At 51.1% G+C, this 20166-nt stretch overlaps 1 protein-coding gene and 1 long non-coding RNA gene across 5 annotated transcripts in view; one reads left to right on the top strand and one right to left on the bottom strand.

Moving 5' to 3' along the window:
• The window catches only part of FERMT2 (FERM domain containing kindlin 2), a 51555-nt gene extending 31655 nt beyond the window's left edge, over positions 1–19900 (bottom strand). For 2 of the 4 annotated variants that reach the window (XM_087746852.1, XM_087746853.1), the window contains exons 1-2: positions 19490–19898; positions 818–1051 (exon numbers count right to left, since the gene is read on the bottom strand). In XM_087746852.1, the coding sequence (XP_087602978.1) occupies positions 818–1051; positions 19490–19646 (391 nt within the window). In that variant the 5' untranslated portion in view covers positions 19647–19898. Of the gene's footprint in view, positions 1–817; positions 1052–19489 lie in introns of all 4 variants that reach the window. The other 2 variants (XM_087746850.1, XM_087746851.1) reach the window with 2 other exon arrangements.
• On the top strand, positions 3315–4657 carry LOC148056933 (uncharacterized). The gene is made up of 2 exons (XR_015702210.1): positions 3315–3428; positions 4157–4657. It is a non-coding gene; the product is annotated as an uncharacterized LOC148056933 (long non-coding RNA).
• Positions 19901–20166: the final 266 nt, after the last annotated feature.

The following is a 20166-nucleotide window of genomic DNA, read 5'->3' as shown; positions in this document are numbered from 1 at the left end:
TTACTACGGCCGAGGTCGGGTTGCAGGCTCCTTTTGGAGGGGAGCAACCGGGAAGGACACCGGTACGGAGCCCACGCCGAGCACTTGAGTTCCTCGGAGCAGAGTTACCGTCTCCTAGGGTTTTTTTGCAGGGGAGAAAGAGGCACCGGCTTCTGGGATAAGAAATTTGTGAAGATGGGTAAAAAGTGATGGACAAAAGCAGCAGCCTGGGACAAGCCCTGTGTACCTGGTAGGAAACGATCCACCCTTTCTTCTGGGGCTTCTTCTCCACAAGGGAAAGGAGCACAAAGAGGAGCTGGGGAAGAGAGTGGGAGACTCGGTTCCTTCCCTCCACCAGACAGTTTTACAGTGAAGCATCGTCACTTAATCTCTAATATGATTTTCCACTGGAAGAGAACCCACGGAGCTGGCAGGTTTCCTATTTCAGGGTTTGTTTTTCATCTAGCACATAAATTTGCAGAAATAAAATTACGACCCAACACCAGCAGCTTCGCCTCGCCTAAGACAAAACTGCAAACAGCCTTGCCACGAAACAGAATTCAGCACCAAAACCATATTTCTTCTTACGGTTGCGGTACGATCGGTCCCGTTATTTAAGTATTTACACATAAAAGGTTAGATTCGCAAGGGAAAAATAGTGGATACCCAGGCTGCTTGATGCCCAGGTGACCGCCGGGTGTTTGAAGCTGGAAAATAACATTAATTTAGTAAGTTTATGAGATGAGCACACATGCCGAAGGACAAGCAGGAGCCAAACCAAATGATGACCTCCCCACGGGCGGCTGGGAACTGGCGGCTTTCGGCACTCGCTACTTACTGAATGTTTTGCAGATGTCAGAAACCGCCTTGAAGACCCTGTCCGAGAAGTTGACTTTCACCTTGACGTACTTCATGTTGGGCAGCTGAAGGCGAAGCAGCTTGTGTTGAGGTGTGAACTGGAGCTTGGCATCAGCCTGTATCCCATATTTGTCCAACGTCCAGTGCGTTTTAAGGAGCCAAGTTTTCTTCTTTTCCCACCACAGCGCATGATCCGACCAGTCTTTCTTGACATCTAGAACAAAGAAACCATTTTACTATTTAAAACAGGGACGAGAATTAGCCTTCAAAAGACAAAAGCAGAAGTTCAAATGCATTTAACCAAAAAGCGACTATCGATCCAAAAACGCCGGCAGCCCTTTTCACATACAAATAATTGCTTGTACTCAATAGCACCTAGAAGCCACCTTGGAGATAAAAGTAGGAAAGAACCCAAGAGGAATAAGGATGAGACACAACGTGTCCGTGGATCACTCAGCCTGGCAGCGATGAAGCGGGAGCATGAAACCAAGGGGCTCGTGAACGACCCGACACCTTCCCTGGGAGGGATTTTACACAGCTTTTTAGGTTAACTATCAATTCTTGCGTTTCCCCATCCCCACCACGTAGGACACCTGCGCTAATCGGAGGTGAGCCCAGCCACCGGGGCACACACGGAAGGCAGAACTAAGAGGAGGTCTGCAAGAATTCAACACCGTGTCTTCTCCGGGTCTTTCAGTTTCTACAAACAAAACTGGAAAATTCCCAAACGAAACTAAAAGTCACTTCCCAAAGGAACAACAGTGCAAAACCCAACACCCACGTCTCCTTCCAGCAGGGATGTAACCGTGGGGTCTTTGAAGGTCATGTCCAAGTCGGAAAGCATTTGGGGAACCAAAGCATGGTGATAACTCCAAAAGACAGTCACGGTGCAATATTTTCCCTAACACCTGGAATATTTTTTGCTAACACCTGCCTTGCTCTCCCTGCAGCCCCTTGCCATTCCTGCAGAGCATCTTCCAGTCCAACAACCACCGACTGGCATTAATGGTGCAACGTCCCCCCACCACGCAGGAGAAAGGGAAGGAGAGGGGGAGGGAATCGTCCTTGCATCCATGCATTTTGCAAAGCTCTGCTTAGCCTAAACCCTCCATCTCCAAAAATACTGACCAGGGGTTGTGTCAGCATCGACGGCGGCAGCCAAAGCTCTCATTTCAAAGGAAAAACCAAACGTTTCCACAGGATGTCATCTGGGCAGGCACATGAAAACCTCAAGAAGCTGCAGGACAAGTTACAGCACAACTTTTGCACTTGATATTGCAAGTGATAGTTACCATTAAGTTTTGAGCTTACGGACTTTGAATGAGGATTATTTTAATTTTCATAATAAAAAAAGAAGCTTGAAAGCAAGGCACTTTCCAGGTTAAGGCACCAGTAATAAAATAATTCAGTTTTCAGCTCCAGATCTTCCTCAGATCCCAGATTCCCAACATGAAACATCAGTTTAACCCAAATTAAAACTGCCAGCTGACGTTGACTGCAACAGCTCCTTCTTCCGTCATCGCTGCTCGTGCACGGCGGAGCACCAGCCAGAAAGCCAGGGGCAAACCCAGCAGAGTCCAGGGGCGAAGCCCCAGCAGACACACCACCAAACAGGCTGAAGGTACCGAGGAACACGCTCCAGGACAGAAGAATTATTATTATATTATTATTATATTGAAGATTATCCCCACCAGCCCCGTCTGAACCTCATCAAGATGAGAACAGTGTGACAAACGAACTTTTTGCTGTCCCTATCTGAAAATGGGATCTTGATCTCAGGGTTACTGAGAAAAGCCAGCAGAAGCTTTTTTTTTTCTTTGAACTCCTGGTATAATGGCATAATCATGCAGCCGGAAAGTGGAAATGTTCAGCTAGACTTTTCAACAGCTTTGTACAATCAAATTAAACAAAACCAAATATAGAAAAGCATGCAAACTTGCACAAGCCTTGGCTACTCTCAAAAAAATCTAAGAAATCATTACAATGGACTTTGGTAATGAAGTCCAACTTCTGCCCTACTGAAAGCTGAACAAATTGGCACGGGAAGTCTGGGGGGAGGGAAAAAAAAGGCATTTTGAATCACTAACATTGATGCCTAACAGAAGGGGATTTGGGTTTACGCTGCAGATTAACCTTTCAGGCCATGGCACAAATACGCACAGCATCGTCTTTCGGCCTGAGAGCAATTAATGCCTTGAATTAACAGTGAGATGTTGGCTATTGCCAGAAAGGTAAAGGTCTGTGGCTGCCCCACGGGGTAGTTATATATAAAAGAGCTTGGCAAATGTTTAGCAGCTGACTTGTGGGGTTGAGTTTAACACGTTGACAAGAAACCTTTGGTGCTTTGCAAGGCAGCTGGTGTGACCCAGGGCTTGGAGCAATCCTTGCACACCGGGGAATGCCAACTGCCTGGTTAAATCTGATCAAAGGTCTATAAATCTTCACCAGGGTCCCAGTTCTCGAGTTACTGATTCATTCGGCTTACAGCTTTATGACAAGGCTTATTATTTCAGCTCAGTCTTTTCCCATTTACTACTATCAGTCGCAGGACTGGGCCTTTTGGATTTATGGAAAGCAAGCTGAGAGCCTAGGTAAGTCTCCGAGCGCTGCAAACTCATTTTAGAGATCCCAAACCTCGAATTCAGAGGGTTACTACAGGTCCAAAACCACGCTGCAAATCTCAGCGGAGGTGTTTGCAGATCCAGAAGCTCCTCTGAGCTGCTAAATGCTACTTGCACATCCCTGAGCTGCTATTTCCAGCCACGAAGTGCACCAGCCTTATGGTAACGCTGTCACCCAAAGGAGCAGAAATGGTCAGAGCCGGCATGCGTTCATCAGCGTCCCAATCAAAGCAATAGGAAAATCATATAATCATGGAATGGTTTGGGTGGGAAGGGACCTCTAAAGGCCATCCAGTCCCACCCCCTGCCATGGGCAGGGACATCTTCAGCCAGGCCAGGTTGCTCAGAGCCCCGTCCAGCCTGGCCTTGAATGGTTCCAGGGATGGGGCATCTCCCACCTCTCTGGGCAACCTGGGCCAGTGCTTCACCACCCTCATTGTGAAAAAGAAACAGGCTTGTTCAGTGGAATGGGAAAATCCACCCATATTAGTCTAAATCAGGCTGATTCCTGCTTATGGCATAGCGGGGGGAGAGGAACACCAGAGCCACCAGGATTTAGGTGTCCTCAGTGCAATAAAATAGCATCCGCCCACCACCGTCATCTGGGGCAAAGGAGAGCACAGAGGGATCCTTGGAAATAAGCTGCACACATTTCCTAGGGTCACAGCAAATCACGGCCACCGATGCTCCCCTTCCAGGCAAGGAACCTGCCAGGTGAAGGCTGCAGAGGCTGGAGCCGTCAGGATCAGCTGGAGCATGGGTTGGGGACAGGGAGCTCCGGGAGCCCAACCCCAGCAGCAGCGCCCGCGGGAAAGGGAAGCACGGCGCTTCCGTCCCGGCATCAAAAATAATCCCAGCTCCCCGCTTCCTCCACCTCCCCGCGCAGCCTGATCCGAAACCTCGGCTGCTGGGAGCCCGGGAGGGCTGGGGGACCCGGCTGTCATTTTTTTTTTGAGGAAGAACCTGGTTTTGCATTTGCCTCCCAAAACCGCGCCAAGAGGCAGAGACGCGGCACGGGTGATGCTGAGGACATTTTGTACGTGGAGCAAACTTGCTGTCCACCTTGAAAAGCTGTTCAGACAGTCCTGCAAATGCACGAGGCATCTTAAATCACCCAGACTGCTGCAGAGACCTCTGTGAGGACAGAACATTATGAGAAGAGACGAAGAGCTGTTCAATAAAGTGTTTTAAACCTTAAACATCCTTAGCTTTCAATTCATGCCGGCGCCTCGCCACAGTCACATCGCACCAGCTTGTCCGGCATAATTACAACTGCAGATTTTTATTCCCACAGTTACCACTCAATTCGCATCTGGAATTCAAGTAGCAGAAAATAAGTCTTAATTGAGATGCATATGAAGTGTATTTTAATTCTGGGCTTGCTACTGCACAGACCCACACGTACACAATTCCCATTTAGGCAACACCACCAAATTTTGGTGAAGTGCGAAGACCGAGGCGGCCCCATCCGCTCTGCCTGACGGCCCCTTTATCCCATTTACCCCAGGAGCCGGCTGCTCCGAACGCTTTCCCTCCGCCGATCTGTGGATTTTAAAAGGCCCTTTTCTGCTCCACTTCTGCAGCAGCTACTGAACCTCCCTTCTTCAGCAGCATTATCGTCACTTGGCAGGCTCTCCGTGCGAGCTTATGACTTACTAGCAATAGTATACAAGTCTCCGGCGTTACATAAACACTGTATTTGCCTTGTTATTTCAGGATATCCCCTATTGCAGATGGGCCCTCCTTCCGTGCACCGCTCAGAACAAAAGAGCCCCCATACGACCAAATAAACCCCTTTTCCCCCCCCACTTCCCTGGCACACAGTTAAACCCCACTAGATGGATGTTTGGACAGCAGGAATCTCCAGCAGTGGTGGGTTCCACCTCTGGGCAAGGCTCCCGCGGGGTAGCACCACATCCCCTTTCACACACACGTCCCTGATTAAATCCATCGGGCAGCAAAGAGCCTACGAATGCCTCCATCACCCTAACATCGGCGAGAGATTATTAGAAAGCTCCTGGAGAAGCTTGCGTAGGTACGTAGGGAACATCTGCAAGCCTGGCTGGTTTGCATCCCGTTTTTTTGTTTGATTTTTGGAAACAAAGATTTGCAGCTGAAGCTGGTTTCCCTGCAATACTCTTCCTCTGAAGAGGGGCGGTGGATGCAGCCAAAGCAGAGGTTTCAGCTCATTTCTTAATTATAAGTGATGGCTTTTAGAGCAACAGATTCAAGTCTTCAGGCCTCCCGGGGGAGCAGTGCGGAAGGACCATCCTCCTCCAGTACAGAACACGGCAGAACCAAAGCCCCTCCATCCAGCTGGTTGTGTTTCTATAGGAGCAGAATTAGCACAGGAGGCTTTTCCCCAGCGGTGAGCGTGCACCAGGGGTGCCTTTAATGATGATTATTCCTGCTCTGCTCTAGTCACGCTCGGGAGGTCGAGGGAGCAAAACACCTTTCCATTACCCACACAATACCTCAAATTGCTCCACATATATATAAAAATATATTATGCATATAAACATACATACACACACACTTAGATCACATTTATATAAAATACATGCATGTATTATATATACACACAAAAATTATGCATATATAAAATATATATACACGTGTCATATATACACAGACATATGTTTATACAGAAACACACACACATATATATATAAATTATATATGTATATCTTATATATATGATACGGTGCAAGGACCGAAACCAACTCACAAGCCAAGCATTTCCTCTTGCAAAAAGTGATTTTGTACTTGGTAATCTACTGAGGTAAAAAAAAGACTTTCCAGCTTTTCAATGAGTTTGGTGCAGATGGGCTGAAATTGGTCGAGGGCTTTTATAAGGAAGGAAGAAAAAAAAAAAAGAGGGGTTGCATTTCTTTTTTTTTAAATTAATACGCAATACACATTTTATTGAAAAAAAATAGATGTGGACAGCACATTTAAAACCCTGACTGCAAGCAGCTCGAGAGGCAGTTGGGAGATTAAAGTACCTTTAAGCTCAAATACCTGCTGATAACGCATTAATCCAGCGCTCGCAAGCCCCAAGGAGCGGCCAGGGGCTCTCCAAGGCAGAGGCTGGGTGTTGGCTGGTTACACACCCCTCTTGAGAAGCCGGCGGGGAAGAAAAATCTCCTTCAAAGGAAAAGAGACCTCCAGCAATAAATAGGTGGGGAGTGCTTCGTGGGTCCTGGGCGAGCTCCCTGGGAGGGGATGCAGCCTCCCCTCCGCCCTCCCGTCCCCTCGGGATGCACCGCACGGCCACCGTGCATAGAAAGCAAGGCAGAAGTATTTAAAAACTTGAAAAGGAGAGTAGTTTATGACTAGAAGTAAAAAAGAGGAGAGGAAAAAAAACGCAAACGACACCAAAAATCATTGCACGTAACTTCATGTGGTTGCTTTGGTAGGTTTTTCTTTTCCACGTACCATCAAGCGGTGTGTGTCAATGAGGTTTGAAGGCATATCTTCACATCACTAAAAAAACCCGAGAATACTGCAAATGTTCCCGAAACATTCCGAAGTACCAAAAATACGGCTAATCCGGTGCATGGAGCACGACAGGGGTGCTGGGATAAGGGCTGGGACAAGAATAAAGAAATGTTTTACAGCCAAGAGCGCTGCTGAAGGTCCCACTCCAGCCAGTGCCTGCTCTCGTGGTCATTAATATTATTTACTTTTCAGAAACGACTGATACAGCCATTAAATACCGCTGCGTTTCCTTCCCCCACCTGCGGACGCTGGTGCGGGGATCGGCTTCTGCATCTCAGTGGATGGGATCCAGACCCACGTAGTTTGCTGGGGATGGCTGCAAGATCATCGCTTGCTTTTGAAAAGCCCTCCCAACCTGTGCAGGGATTGGAATTTCATGGGACAGAGATGTGCCCAGGCTGCAATGCTGGCCCGTGGACCCTCTGCGACCCTACAATGCCAGAGAGCTGACCGGCTCATTTTAGGCTAACATCGTTGCAGTCAACAATAAGGCAAAAAAACCCAAGCCAGAATTGAAAAAAAAAAAATTCCATATATTTATATTTATTTATATATATATAATATATATAAAATATATAAATATATATGTAATTTATAAATATATTTTTATATATATAAATATGGGTACAGATACGTGTGTCTACACATACACACACAAAGCTGTACCCATATTTTATGGGTATGTATACACACACACCTATCTCTATATATCTGAACCCATTGCTCCCTACGGGGAGGGACGGGACATCACCGCCTCGCTGCTTGCGCTGACCTCTTTAAACCCAGATTCCTTCAAACATGCCAAAGCCACTCCTTCCAGGACAATTATGGAAAAAAAAAAAATTAAAAACAGAGCTGTTTTCATTTATCTTGAGTCCAACAGAAATGTTGATGCGTTTTGCTGGGCCTCACGGTCGCTGTCTTGGGGCAGAATCTATTTTTTAGTGCAGATTTGAGTCTTTTGGGGTATGGTGCGCACTGGAGGAGGCTCCCCTCCACCCCCCGACGGGGATTTAATTGCAGAGCGAAGTTCAAAACAGAACAAAAATCCTTCCAGCCTCCGGTCACAACACTTGAAAAATTATACTTTGAAACACAGAGATAAATATCTTACTTAATTATTATCAGACTGCTGTAATAAAGCTGTAGCCACGACAATCCGATGCTCTTGGTACTAACGAGATTTAATAGAGGGTTTTAATCACGTGCCCTCTACGTATTTGACACAGGCTCTGAAAAACACGATGGACATCAGTAGCAACCACCTGCGGAGGGGCTTTTACTCACTGGTGAATGCAAAGTGGTACCCTGAATTTTCCTGTACCTACCACCATGGGCAACGATCACCACTATTTTATGCCACTTTGTCTTCAGGAGACATCTATACACACCCACAGAGGTGTCCAACACACATGATCTCTGCTGAATTTAAATCCAAGAAGAACATTTCTTGCATGAAAAATAGTTCGACTTATTAAAAAAAAAAAAATATGGGAAAAAACCAGCCTTGTTCCCAACGCTGTGATTCCCGTGAGCGCGACCGAGCGCAGGAGACCTCCCTCTCGTCCCAGCGTGGCAGGGGACGCGGATGGTTCACCGCTGTGAAACCCTGACGTCAAAGCACGCCGTGTAGTTGCAGAGAGCTATTCAAAAGCAATGAAAAAAAGGAGGAGGGGAAAAAAAAAAGAAAACAAACCCTGTGGAGGACACTGAGCCCATCAGGACACAATGCTGAATGCAGACGTTCAACATGTCCTCGCTCAGAAAAATTATGGAGCGTCTTCTGCTAATGAGGGAACGTTCTGCTGCACTGCGGAAAACAAGTGTCCCTTTTTTGGGTTTGTAAGTGAGGTTTACAAGGGCAAGCCCACGTCTCGATGGGGCAGGAAGGGTAACTGAAGCACCGAAGAGGTGACAAAAAAATGCAGTAATTAATCTGTTTGTTGCTCCAAACCCTCCTCCTGAAGAGCCCACCACGTACACAGCCATGAGGCACGGCAAACCCCCCCCCTGAAATTTCACTGCGTGCTTTCTAAGTCATCGGTGGTGTTTTATAATCGAGGTGTGGAGCAGGGACGCTGTACAAGCCCACACCAGCGACAAGCATCTTTGCAAAAGCACGAGGCTGATACATCGAACCCAGCTGCCCCCGAAATGATGCTCCTGGCAGCGCAGGGCTTCGCTCCTCCGTGCTCGAGATGCTCGACCCGCGGGATGCGGAGCCTTCGAGCATCTCTGCATGAGCCAGGTCTGCACACAGGCTTCGGGAAGAAGAGCAAATCCCGACAAGCCTGAAAGTTACTTCTTTTTTTTTTCCATGTAAACTGTAGGAAGGAAGCTCTTTGCAGTGTTAATAGGATTACTCAACCAGCACTTGGAAATTTAGTTCATTCAGATGCCCCGGCAGTATCTACTACTTGCACCGCTAGTACTGAAACACAAATACCCCCTCCTCCCAGGGCTGAAATGATTTCTCTCGTGCCGGCTACACCGAGAAGCACCTTTGCCCTGAATGGATGCCACCGACCTGCGGAAAGAACAGCAAAACCCCCTTCAAATTTGCTTTACACCTCTGATGCTACCCCACAAACGCAAAAGGCACAGACAATCCGTACCACAAGCTGTGAGCCAAGCACATGGTGTTTGCCCTAGAGGTACCTACATACTTTTATTATGGTTTTATGCATAAATTTATTATACATATATCTATAAAATAAAATCTATTTTATTTCTCAGCATCTACTGCAGCAGGAGGTCTATGGGTTTCTCCAAGCTGCTCACCAGCTCAGTGCAGCCATACCCGACCCCGTTTAAACCCCTGAGCGGGCAGAGCAGTTTTGCAGCAATGCTGAACCCTGCCGAAACGTCAGGAAACCCTCTGGGGGAGCTGAAACCCGGGGCCACATCGGCCCCCCAACACCCCACGCCAACACGCACCCATCGGCGCAGGAAGGTCTTTGCAAGCACTGTGCAGACTTGCGTTAAATCCTTGCACCAGCACTCCAGAGCAATTCGGCTTGCTCATTTTTCTACGGGAGGGAATAAAGGAAAGCAAGGGTGGATTTTTTTTTTTTTTTTAATATTTTTTTTCAAAACAGGATCTTTGCAACCTGATTTTGCCGACTGTTTCCCCCCACTCATCAAGCACCCCTCCAGTGGAGGCTTTCACTGGCTGCTCCCCACCTCCCATGGAATCACGAGAAATGGCAGAAAACTCAATTAAGCAGCGCGGTTTCCATGATTCATCCAGCACAAAATAGGAAGCATCAGACAGAAACACAGCAGCAGAGGAAGGAAGGAAGGAAAACCACTTCTCCAGGGAGCACTCAACTGCCTTGACTACCAGCCCGGGTGCTGCCTCACCCTCCGGCAGTGTACCACACCTCCCTTCCCTCACCAAAAAGGAAAAGTGCCCCAGGGTGACGGTGCCAGCAGTCTGCAATCCTGACTCATCCCCCATGAATGTGCAAGGCATAACGGACCCGGTCCCTGCCAAAAAGACATCATACCCAACAACGGAGCCAGAGGACGTTTGGTGGGACGGATGCATACGGCAGATAAAGGAGGATCCAACGGGCAATCTGAATTCCCAGGTTCTCATCTGAAGCTTCAGTGTCGCCAGGCAATTCCCCAAGTGCACCTTAACGCTGGTTATTCTCTGATAAAAGCTTAGCCCTCTGGAAAGCGAGGTTTGCAACCCTCGCGATGCCTCGGGCAGCCTCACCCCACACCAAACCTGTGAGCCAGCGTTGGTCCCTCTCGGGCAGACCAGGTGGGATCCGGGTCTGCAAGAGGGACACCAAACCTTCCAGGTTTCACCCAAAGTGCATTCCCCTGGGCAGAGCGTAAGCCATGGGGAAGGAGCCTCATGCCCCCCGGCAGCGACAGCAGCCAAAAGTGCTTCGCATGCACCAGCCTTCCCTTGCACGTCTTATGGACATGCTCCCAGGTCAAAGCAAGATTTGGGGTGAAGCTGGTCTCTGCCCTAGGACCTTTGCAGAGCTATGGGGAGATGCCACACGGAAGGGATGAAACCCTGCCATTTTTCTTATTTATTTCTGTATAAGTCAGCCCAAGCTCACTGATGCACACAACACACTTTTAAAGGGCTTTAAGACCTCTAACCTTGAGCTTGGGCCCACCTCACCCATCACACAAGCAAGCTCGGGGACAGAAGCCACACGGCAGGACACGTGGGGTGGCGGAGAAGACAATTTCTGCTGCAGACGGCTCTCGAGCTGGGCGTCGTGTCGAGCAAAGCTCTGTGTATTATCAGCGAGGAAGGGAAGCTCAGCAAGACAGGGATATAGCTCTTCCCAGGCAATTTCATAAAACGCAGACTTTCTAATTGAATTTGGAGTTTCGACAATTACCCCTTCCAAATGTACATATGCCTGCAGGGAGGAGGGGGAAAAAAAAAGAAAACAACCACCAACCAAACATGTATAATCGGCTGGTAAGAGATTTAAAATGTAATAATTGGCAAGATGAATTTTTGGTTGCTGTCTAGTTGTTTTGGAAGCTAAAAACCACCCGAGGTTATAAAGGGGAAGGTTTATGCAACTGCTGGTGTGCCTGTTTGCCTACACCCCCTGCCCCAACACTGTTCTGAACCTGTTGTCCAAATCCAGCCACGTTTTACTGAAAATTGGAGGTCTCCAAGATCCCACCTGGTCTGCAGGAGCGGGACCAACGCTGGCTCGTGGACCTGCCGTGCATACAGCTCCTGCCCGAGGTTCGTGTCTGAACGGCCACCCAGAGCTGCTGCAAACTCGCTGGAAAACGGGCGACCGCAAGAAAAGCCAGGGAGCACAGTTCTCCAAAAATAAAAAAAGAAAAGAAAAAAGCTTTCCTCTGGTTTGCTGGGCACTTTTCTACCCCTGCCCCATCAGCTCTACCCGGTAGGAGCTCCAGCCTGGACCACTGACACCGGAGCAATGTGCAAAAAGCAAACCTGGCCAAGAAAACTCAGCTACTGCAACTCTGCTCAAACTCGCTACTTCTCCATCCAGCGGGAATTTGCGGTTCTCAGTATTTTTCCGAATTATAACACTTGAAAAACCCTGAAAGCCACCAAGAACATTGAGAAGCGAATCCCACCAGCTGAGTAGTTTTGCTTGAGTTTGTTTCTCTACCCCTTTCTAAACTATCGTGATGTTAATTCACATTTCAGAACGAGAACAAAGAAATGCATCTTCTTTAGGATGTTTCAACAGTACGAGACCTTTTCCCCCAAGCACGCCCAGGGCTGGACGCTGGGCTGAAGGCGGTGTGCCATGAGCTCCACGAGTGCCGTAAATCTCCTTCCTTCCCCTTGCCTGTAAGAAAAACCACCACCAAAAAAAAAAAATAATAATCCCCTAAACACCCAAAATAGGAGCTCGCAGTGGCGGTGTCACCGGTGATGTTGAAACGACTGAAGTTTGCAGTGCAAATACTCCCTCTGCTCTTTCCCAGCTCGGTAAACACTCCCCATATCCCCAGCTTCATGCAGTGATCCACAATCTTCCCCCCCCCCCCCATAATCAGAGACCAAGGGTTAAAATCCAGGTTCCCGGTTCGCTTTTTATAATGTCCCATAGCGGGTTTGCAAGAAGTTGCTCATAAACCCGCAGCGGTCTGCAAGCTGCAGACTGGCGACTACCAAATGCCATTTTTCTAAACCAAAAATCAGAGATGGGGCAGGATTTTATCCAGGTACCCAGGGTGCCTGCTGTGAATGCAACCATCACACATGTAACAGCACAGAAAGAGGGTTCAGAAATCCCTGCTAGGGAACACCCGGAGACATTTTGGCTTCAGTACAGAAATATTAAACTATTTTGAGTACAATTTGTTTGGGTTTTTATATGGTTGAAAGAAACTCAGCCAGATGCCTGGGCGAAATGCAAGCCCTGATGGAGAAGGGTGGGGAAAAGGAAAGGATGGCTACGGGGAGGGGGGGGAAAGAAAGTTAAAAAAAAAAAAAAGGGAAGCACGTGAATGTGATTATTTCTATCATTTTAGCTCCCTCGGAGTGACACGAGCATGGCGAGCGCAGCTCCCCGCGCCGGCTTCCCCACGCGCCTTATGTCAAATCGAAACCTGAGGGAGCTGGAAGAGGAAACTACTGATTTGGGCTGGGTGGGAGCAGCAAACCCAACAATTTCCTGTCTGTGGTAGACAAACCCCGGCTCTGGTATTCGCGGGAACGCCACCACCTCTCACCCCGCTCTCTTCCCCCTCCGACCGGGATCTGTGTCATTGGCCCCGGCTCTTTCGAACCAAAGCGGATGGTTCGTAGTGAAAGAATTAACAATAAGATAAAATAAAAAATTAAATACAAATAAAATTTGGAAATTTCAATTTATTCTTTTGCTTCCAAAGAGTCATCGCCACTCTGGGTAGAAATATTAATCGCCGTGACCGCAGCTTGGAGCTGCCTGCGTACGGCTTTTACCTACCCCCGCCCCAAATTCCTCTGGTCATTGGCAGTCCAGATGAATATTCCACTTAGGCTAACAAAGAGGACATTATTTGAGCCATGATCCTGCAATTTGGCATGGGCCTACGTGGAAGCTTCCTGGAGTCAAAAGCTAGATGTAAAGGAAAGAGCCAGCCCCACACAGATCAATGTGCATGGCCAGAGAGCATCTGTGTTAATAGGCACTTGCACATTTTCACTTAAATGTCATTAAAAATGTGTTATTCGGGGGACAAGGATTCAGCACAGGTCGCTAGCGAAGATATAAATCAAGTGGCAACATGTAAATGCAGGGTGCATTAGCAGCTCCGTTGGTCTCCTTGAAGATGCTGCTGAAGCGGGAGCATCCCTGCTGGGCGCATCCCTGCTGGGCAGCGGCTGGCACCTTCCAGGGTACCACTTGCACCTCAAAATGGCCCCAAACTCTGCCAGGTTCTGGAGCAGGAGGATTTTCATGCTCCGCAGCGTGCCAGATCCCCCCAGATCCCCCCCCAGCCTCTGTGCTCACCATCGCACCTCCCGCCGGCTGTGCAAGTTTTGCTGTTTAAAAGCCTGGGATGAGGTTTCCCGGGGAAATCTGGAGCGGGGTCAGCATGGAGCATCGGAGGAGTCCCGCCTGCCCAAACCGCAGCAGCCCGAGCTGCCCTCAGCAGCAAACACCGCCACCATTTATCACATTATTTGAGACAACCGCTCACCACCTTGCCTCAAAGGGAATACAAACAGCTTCTCGCAAGGCTCCCGGCGTATTAAATGGCACTCTCGTGAATGCCATGTACTTGCAAAGCAATATTGAGGAGCGACCGAGCGCTGATTTTGAAGCAAAACATCCTTCTCGTCTCGCCCGACAACTGAAGACCAGACGAGTACCTGCAGATCTTGCAAATGAAGATGCTCAGCCGTCATCCTGGCGGCACGGACCGGAGAAATGCCCTGACCATACTCCAAGCACTAAGCACTGATGCTCAGATAAGTATTTTTGGAAAGCGTGGCTACAATAAAGCCCCTTCCTTTATTTTCTTTAGCCTCCAACCATTTCTATCGCCTCCTCTACCAGGTGGTCACCCCGTGAGCCCCGACCCAAGTCTCCTTGGAGAAGTCCAAAGCAAAAGGAGCAAGTCACCTGCAGGACAGCACTGCAGGCTCATCCTGCCTTGTGTTTGCAACAGAAATGGGCTGGGGCAAGGACTCTGCATTTCTCTTTCTTACGCAGCCTTAAGCTGTTTCAAAGAGTTCGTTCCAGTTTCAAGGCAAAGAATTTCTCCAGCAAGTCTCAGGATGGCTCGAAGCATTTATAAGCACTGCAAAACCTCAAACACAAACCTAGGGAAATCAATGACGCTGCGCTTTTCTTGGTGTTTTATTCATAACCCTTTAAGGGGTCCATTAAGAAAAAGATTTTACAGGGAGAACACTAATATTTTCAATCGATCTTGTAAAGAGTGTAGCTGAATTTATTGGCAGGATAACATGGGCAGGGTCCATTCGATGGTGAACAGAGCCCCTTGGGTGAATCTCAGACACGTTTGCAAGCTAAAACCAGCACAAGAAAGAGCTCGATGTGTCACCTAAAACAAAACACTTTGCATGTGACAACTCCCGTGCCAGTCCTCAGGTGACAGCCCACCCTCTCCCAAGGGATGCAAAGGAGATAGCGGAGGAGCTGCCAACGGGAACAATGGTGTTTAAACCAGTTGCCTAAACCCTTATTGAAGATGTGATTGACAACAAACCGCAAGGCCCTAGAAGATGTCATCACCGCCTGCCGTTATCAGCTACGCTCTATCAAGGGCAGGGGGTTTGCTTTGACATTTAACCCCGCAGCGCCCATCCCGGCTCGATAAAATGGGGATGCCACCACGCCACGGGGCAGCGCCTCGAGCTGTCCTCCCGCCTTGGCCGGGCGATGTGGCAAGCGTTAACGCCTTTCGGCCCAGAAGGACTGCTGTAACTCCAAACCTAGCTGGGTTTTTTTCACTCACTTAACTATTTTCTTCAGGTACAAACCCCTAAAGGCACCCAGTCCTCCCCCAGCGCTCCCAGTGAGCCCCGCAGCTGGAGCCGACTGCCACGCATACGCTGCCTGTAAAAGAAACCTAGACAGAAATCTGCATTTCCACTGCAAAACTTCTATCCACGGACTTTCTGAATCTCCTCAGTGCACATTTAGGTCACCTGTCTTGAGCCATTCCTCTGCCAGCCACCATTTGTCCCCCCTTCCCTGTTTCTGTCAGCTATTCTTTTATTCCCAGTACCGTATAGAGCATCCCCCCAGCGCAATCCTGCGTGTAACGTATATCCCACAAAGCTCGCCCAAGCGCATTGCCAAAAAGCAGGGTTTTTTTCTTGCATGTGTTTAAAACATCCTTAAGTTGACAACAACAATAACCTGCATTCAGTTCCTTCCTTCCTCTGCTCCCAGTGATTTTAAGCCTCGTTTTTTTGTTTGTAAGTCAATAGTGGCAAAATTCCTAAAAACCCCTGGGTGAGCACCAGGAGTTTCCAATACAGACCCCAACCCACACAGACCAACTAAATACGGCTGCTCTTAAAATCTCAGCAGTTTTTTGCCTGTTTTTCAGAGACGGCTGTGCCAAGCCCGTGGCACGGCTCAATTAACGAAGTGGCTTAATCCAGTGGGGTGATAAATAACAGGGGAGCGACCAGGTCATTGCAATTCACTTGAGTAACCAGAATCCCTATCTGCCACTTGGGTTTCTTCCAATCCCTGCCTGCATTAGTGACGGATTTTAATTGCCTATTCCCAAATAGTCCGACCGCAGCCGCTCTGCGCAGGCAAGGACGGAGTCGACAAGATTTACTGATACCTGCAGCCTTGCAGTTAGGGAGGGGAGACTTTCCTGCGCTCCCGCTCCGAGCATGGCACCCCAAGACGTGTCCCCCGTGCACCCCAGCCCTCTCCAAGGCAAAGGGCTATTTACTGCGATCGTTTTCTCCTACAAACATCAGAAAATACTCATGTAAATCTAGATTTTCCCTTTTCCAAGCTCCCCTCACTGCTGGGAGGAGGGAAGGCAATTTTCCCCCTGGCTCACTGGTGGTTGAAGAGCTTCTACCAGCATCCTACAACCAGAGCGGGGCCGGTCTGCTGCAAATTCACAGCGATGCCCTAAACTTCAGTGAAACTCAGGGCAGGCCACAAAAATCTGCTTTCCCTGCCCTCCGGCAGCATGAAGCCCACGGGAGGTTTGTCCCAAAGGATGGAGCCGGCAAAGCCCTGCCCAAGGCACAGCCCCCCCCACGACGCGCAAGCGGAGCAGGCCATAGGGGATCCCCGAGCTGCAAGAAAACTTTCTTTTTTAAGACATATCCTTAAAACTCACAGCAAAAATCTGCTTTGCAAAAGAATAATTTTTTTAATGCTGGGAGTTGTTAAAAAAGGGAAACGAACACCGGCAGGGATAGAGAAACGACGAGGAGGGACAGGTTAAAAATGCAGGGAAAGGGTTTCAACACGGAAAAATTGCAAAATTAATATATCTGGAGACGAAGCAGTGCCGGAGGCTGGATGAAGGAGGGCATTGAGGAGGCACACGAGGGCGAGGAGCGAGTCCCGTCCCACCCCGCTCTGCTAAACCCGACCCTGATAAACTGGCAGGAGCTCAAAGAAGAGCCATAAAAATAATGAGAGGGCTGGAAGAGCTGACACGCAGGAAGATTAAAAGGAACTAAATACGTATAGCTTGGCTCAGCGACAAAAGCCAAGGGGAAAGGGAAGGCAACAGCCGGAGATATCCACGGGTCTTGACCGTCCCGGGGAAGGGGGCACCGGGGCTGAGCCCCCCAGGGGAGCACCATCCCTGCTCCCCCCCGCCGGGGCCGGCGCTGCGGCCGCTGCATTCCTTCCCTCTAATACAATCCCTAATTTAACAAGTGGAGAGGATCCGGGCAAACACATTTGGGGGGGGATGCATTACGTCAGGCGCTAATTTAGGTCCTTGCTGGGCTTCGTCCCCGTGCGGGCGCCCAGCTTTCGGCACACGAGTCGGCCCCGGCTCTGCTTCGGCATCTCCCGGCCCCGACACCCAGCGCAGCTCAAAACCGAGGGGAGCATCGCTTATTCATTCCTGATCAACGGGATGATTTTTTTATCATTTCTAGAAAGCTGTTATTTTTTTTTCCTCCCTAACCACTGAGTGCTCAACTTCAGCAAATCTTTCTGCAGCTCCAGCATAAAAATAGCAAAAAAAAAATAATCAAGTTTTCAGAGAGTCAAGGCTATCTCCAGCACAAGACCCTTTGATGCGAGCGCTTGCTTCCTTTCGAAACAAGCATATTTATATCCCTCTCTTCCTTCCTTTAACTTCAGATAATTAATAAATCAAAACCTAAGCATGGTATTTTTTAAAGCTGCACAAGGGCTTTGCATTCAACCGGGACCTGCAGGCGCAGCTGACAGCTCCGCTACTCCCACAGCTCCAGGCACGCGCGGGGACCTCGCAATTAATATTTTATTTGTGTAATTACAGTCATCAGCCCAGGCTATACCGTTGAGTAAACACACCCAAGCCATAAAGAGCTGATAAAAAAGCAAGGGGGAGGTTTGGCGGGGCAGAGCTCCCCGCGGCCGGCGGGTCGGGGCGCTCGCTTTCGGCGAGGATCGCGCCCAAGCTGGCTCCTCCGCCACAAAGCCATCCCGGCGGCTTCGGCCGCGCGTTCCCACGCGTCCCAGACAAACGGGCTCTTTGTCCAGGTGCGCGCCCGAAGCCACCGGACACCGCGGTGTCCCCGGTTCCAAACCCAATCCCCTCCTTGCCCACGCCGCCCCATTAAGCGCCCCACACTCGCAAAGGGCCCTCGGAGGCGCTTTCCTCATCCAAAGCAGCGCGGAGCCGGCTACAACTTCAGAATTAAATCTTTCTGTCAACTGGAAAGCACCCATAAACATCCCCCACCACCCCGTAAATGAAGACGTTTCCCAGCTCGGTGTAAAATCCGGTGTGCAAAGCAGCCGGCGGATAGGGGCTGAGGCCCCGCCACAGGCAAACCGGCCCCGGGGTGTAAAATTTTGGCTAGTTTTGGCCCAAAGCGGCAGCACAGGGCGCTGGCAGGGCAACTGGGGGCTTCTGGGTGGAGCAGGGAAGGGTGCATGGGGGAGAGGGGCAGCCCGGGGCCGGGATGGGGTGCTAAGGCAGGGTGCTAGGGCAGGCAGGGTGCTGGGATGGGGTAATGGGGTAGGGTCCTAGGGCAGGCAGGGTGCTGAGTGCCAGGGCTGGGTGCTAGGGCAGGCAGGGTGCTAGGCAGCGTGCCGGGACAGGGAGCTGGGAGCTAAAAGGACAGCACTGGGGCAGGGTGCTGGGTGCTGGGAGCTGAAGCACAGCACTGGGACAGGGTGCTGGGAGCTGAAGCACAGCACTGGGGCAGGGTCCTGGGTGCTGGGAGCTGAAATACAGCACTGGGGCAGGGTGCTGGGAGCTGAAGCACAGCACTGGGGCAGGGTCCTGGGTGCTGGGAGCTGAAATACAGCACTGGGGCAGGGTGCTGGGAGCTGAAGCACAGCACTGGGGCAGGGTGCTGGGGCACGGTGCTGGGAGCTGAAGCACAGCACTGGGGCAGGGTGCTCAGTGCTGGGGCAGGGTGCTGGGAGCTGGGGCAGGGTGCTGGGTGCTGGAGCACAGCACTGGGGCAGGGTGCTGGGGCACGGTGCTGGGAGCTGAAGCACAGCACTGGGGCAGGGTGCTCAGTGCTGGGGCAGGGTGCTGGGAGCTGGGGCAGGGTGCTGGGTGCTGGAGCACAGCACTGGGGCAGGGTGCTGGGGCAGGGTGCTGGGTGCTGGAGGACAGCACTCGGGCAGGGTGCTGGGTGCTGGGGCAGGGTGCTGGGTGCTGAAGCACAGCACTGGGGCAGGGTGCTGGGAGCTGGAGCACAGCACTGGGGCAGGGTGCTGGGTGCTGGAGGACAGCACTGGGGCAGGGTGCTGGGTGCCGGGGCAGGGTGCTGGGAGCTGAAGCACAGCACCGGGGCAGGGTGCTGGGTGCCGGGGCAGGGTGCCGGGAGGATGCCGGGGCCGGGGGCTGGGCTGGGCGGGGGGTACCGGGGGACTCACCGAGCTTCTCGACGAGGCGCAGCATGACGCCGCCGATGTGGATCTCGCCGGTGACCCTCAGGGTGACGTCGCGGCCCAGGTCGGTGACATGGACGCTCAGCTCCCACGTCCCATCGGCGTAGCAGCCGTCCGGCATGCGGATCCCGTCCAGCGCCATGGCCCCGGCCTCCTGCGCCGCCAGCCGCGCCTCACCGCCCGCCCGCCCTCCCGCCGGCGCGGCTCGGCTGGGCTCGGCTCAGCAAGGCTCGGCTCGGCACGGCTGGGCTCGGCTCGGCTCGTCACGGCACGGCACGGCGCAGCCCGCCTCCGCGCCCCGGGGAGGGTGGGATGGGGGCGCGGTGGGGCGGGATCGGGGGGTGCAGCGCTGCCCCGCCGCCCCCCAGCCGCTGCCTGCGGGGCCGCCGCGGGAGGAGAAGGGGCGGGCGGGGAGAGGGAGGAGGAGGAGGAGGAGGAGAGGGAGGAGGAGGGGGATAATAATTAAAGGAAAAACGCGCCCCGCGCTGCCGGGCCCCTTGGCCTTTTATGGAAGCGAAGGACGGAGCAAGCGGGGCAGCTCCAACATCCGGGACTCGCCGGGGGGCGGCTCGGCCCGGCCCGGCCCCGGCTCCGCGGCCCGGGGCTCGCCGCGGGGCTGCGGCCGCTGGCGGCGCGGCCCGGCCCGGCCCGGGGGTCCCGGG

This window comes from Nipponia nippon, unplaced genomic scaffold, assembly GCF_047370975.1.
Source record: "Nipponia nippon isolate SJK-2023a ecotype South Korea unplaced genomic scaffold, ASM4737097v1 scaffold_11, whole genome shotgun sequence".
NCBI lineage: Eukaryota > Metazoa > Chordata > Aves > Pelecaniformes > Threskiornithidae > Nipponia > Nipponia nippon.
This window is presented reverse-complemented; position numbering and strand designations above follow the sequence as displayed.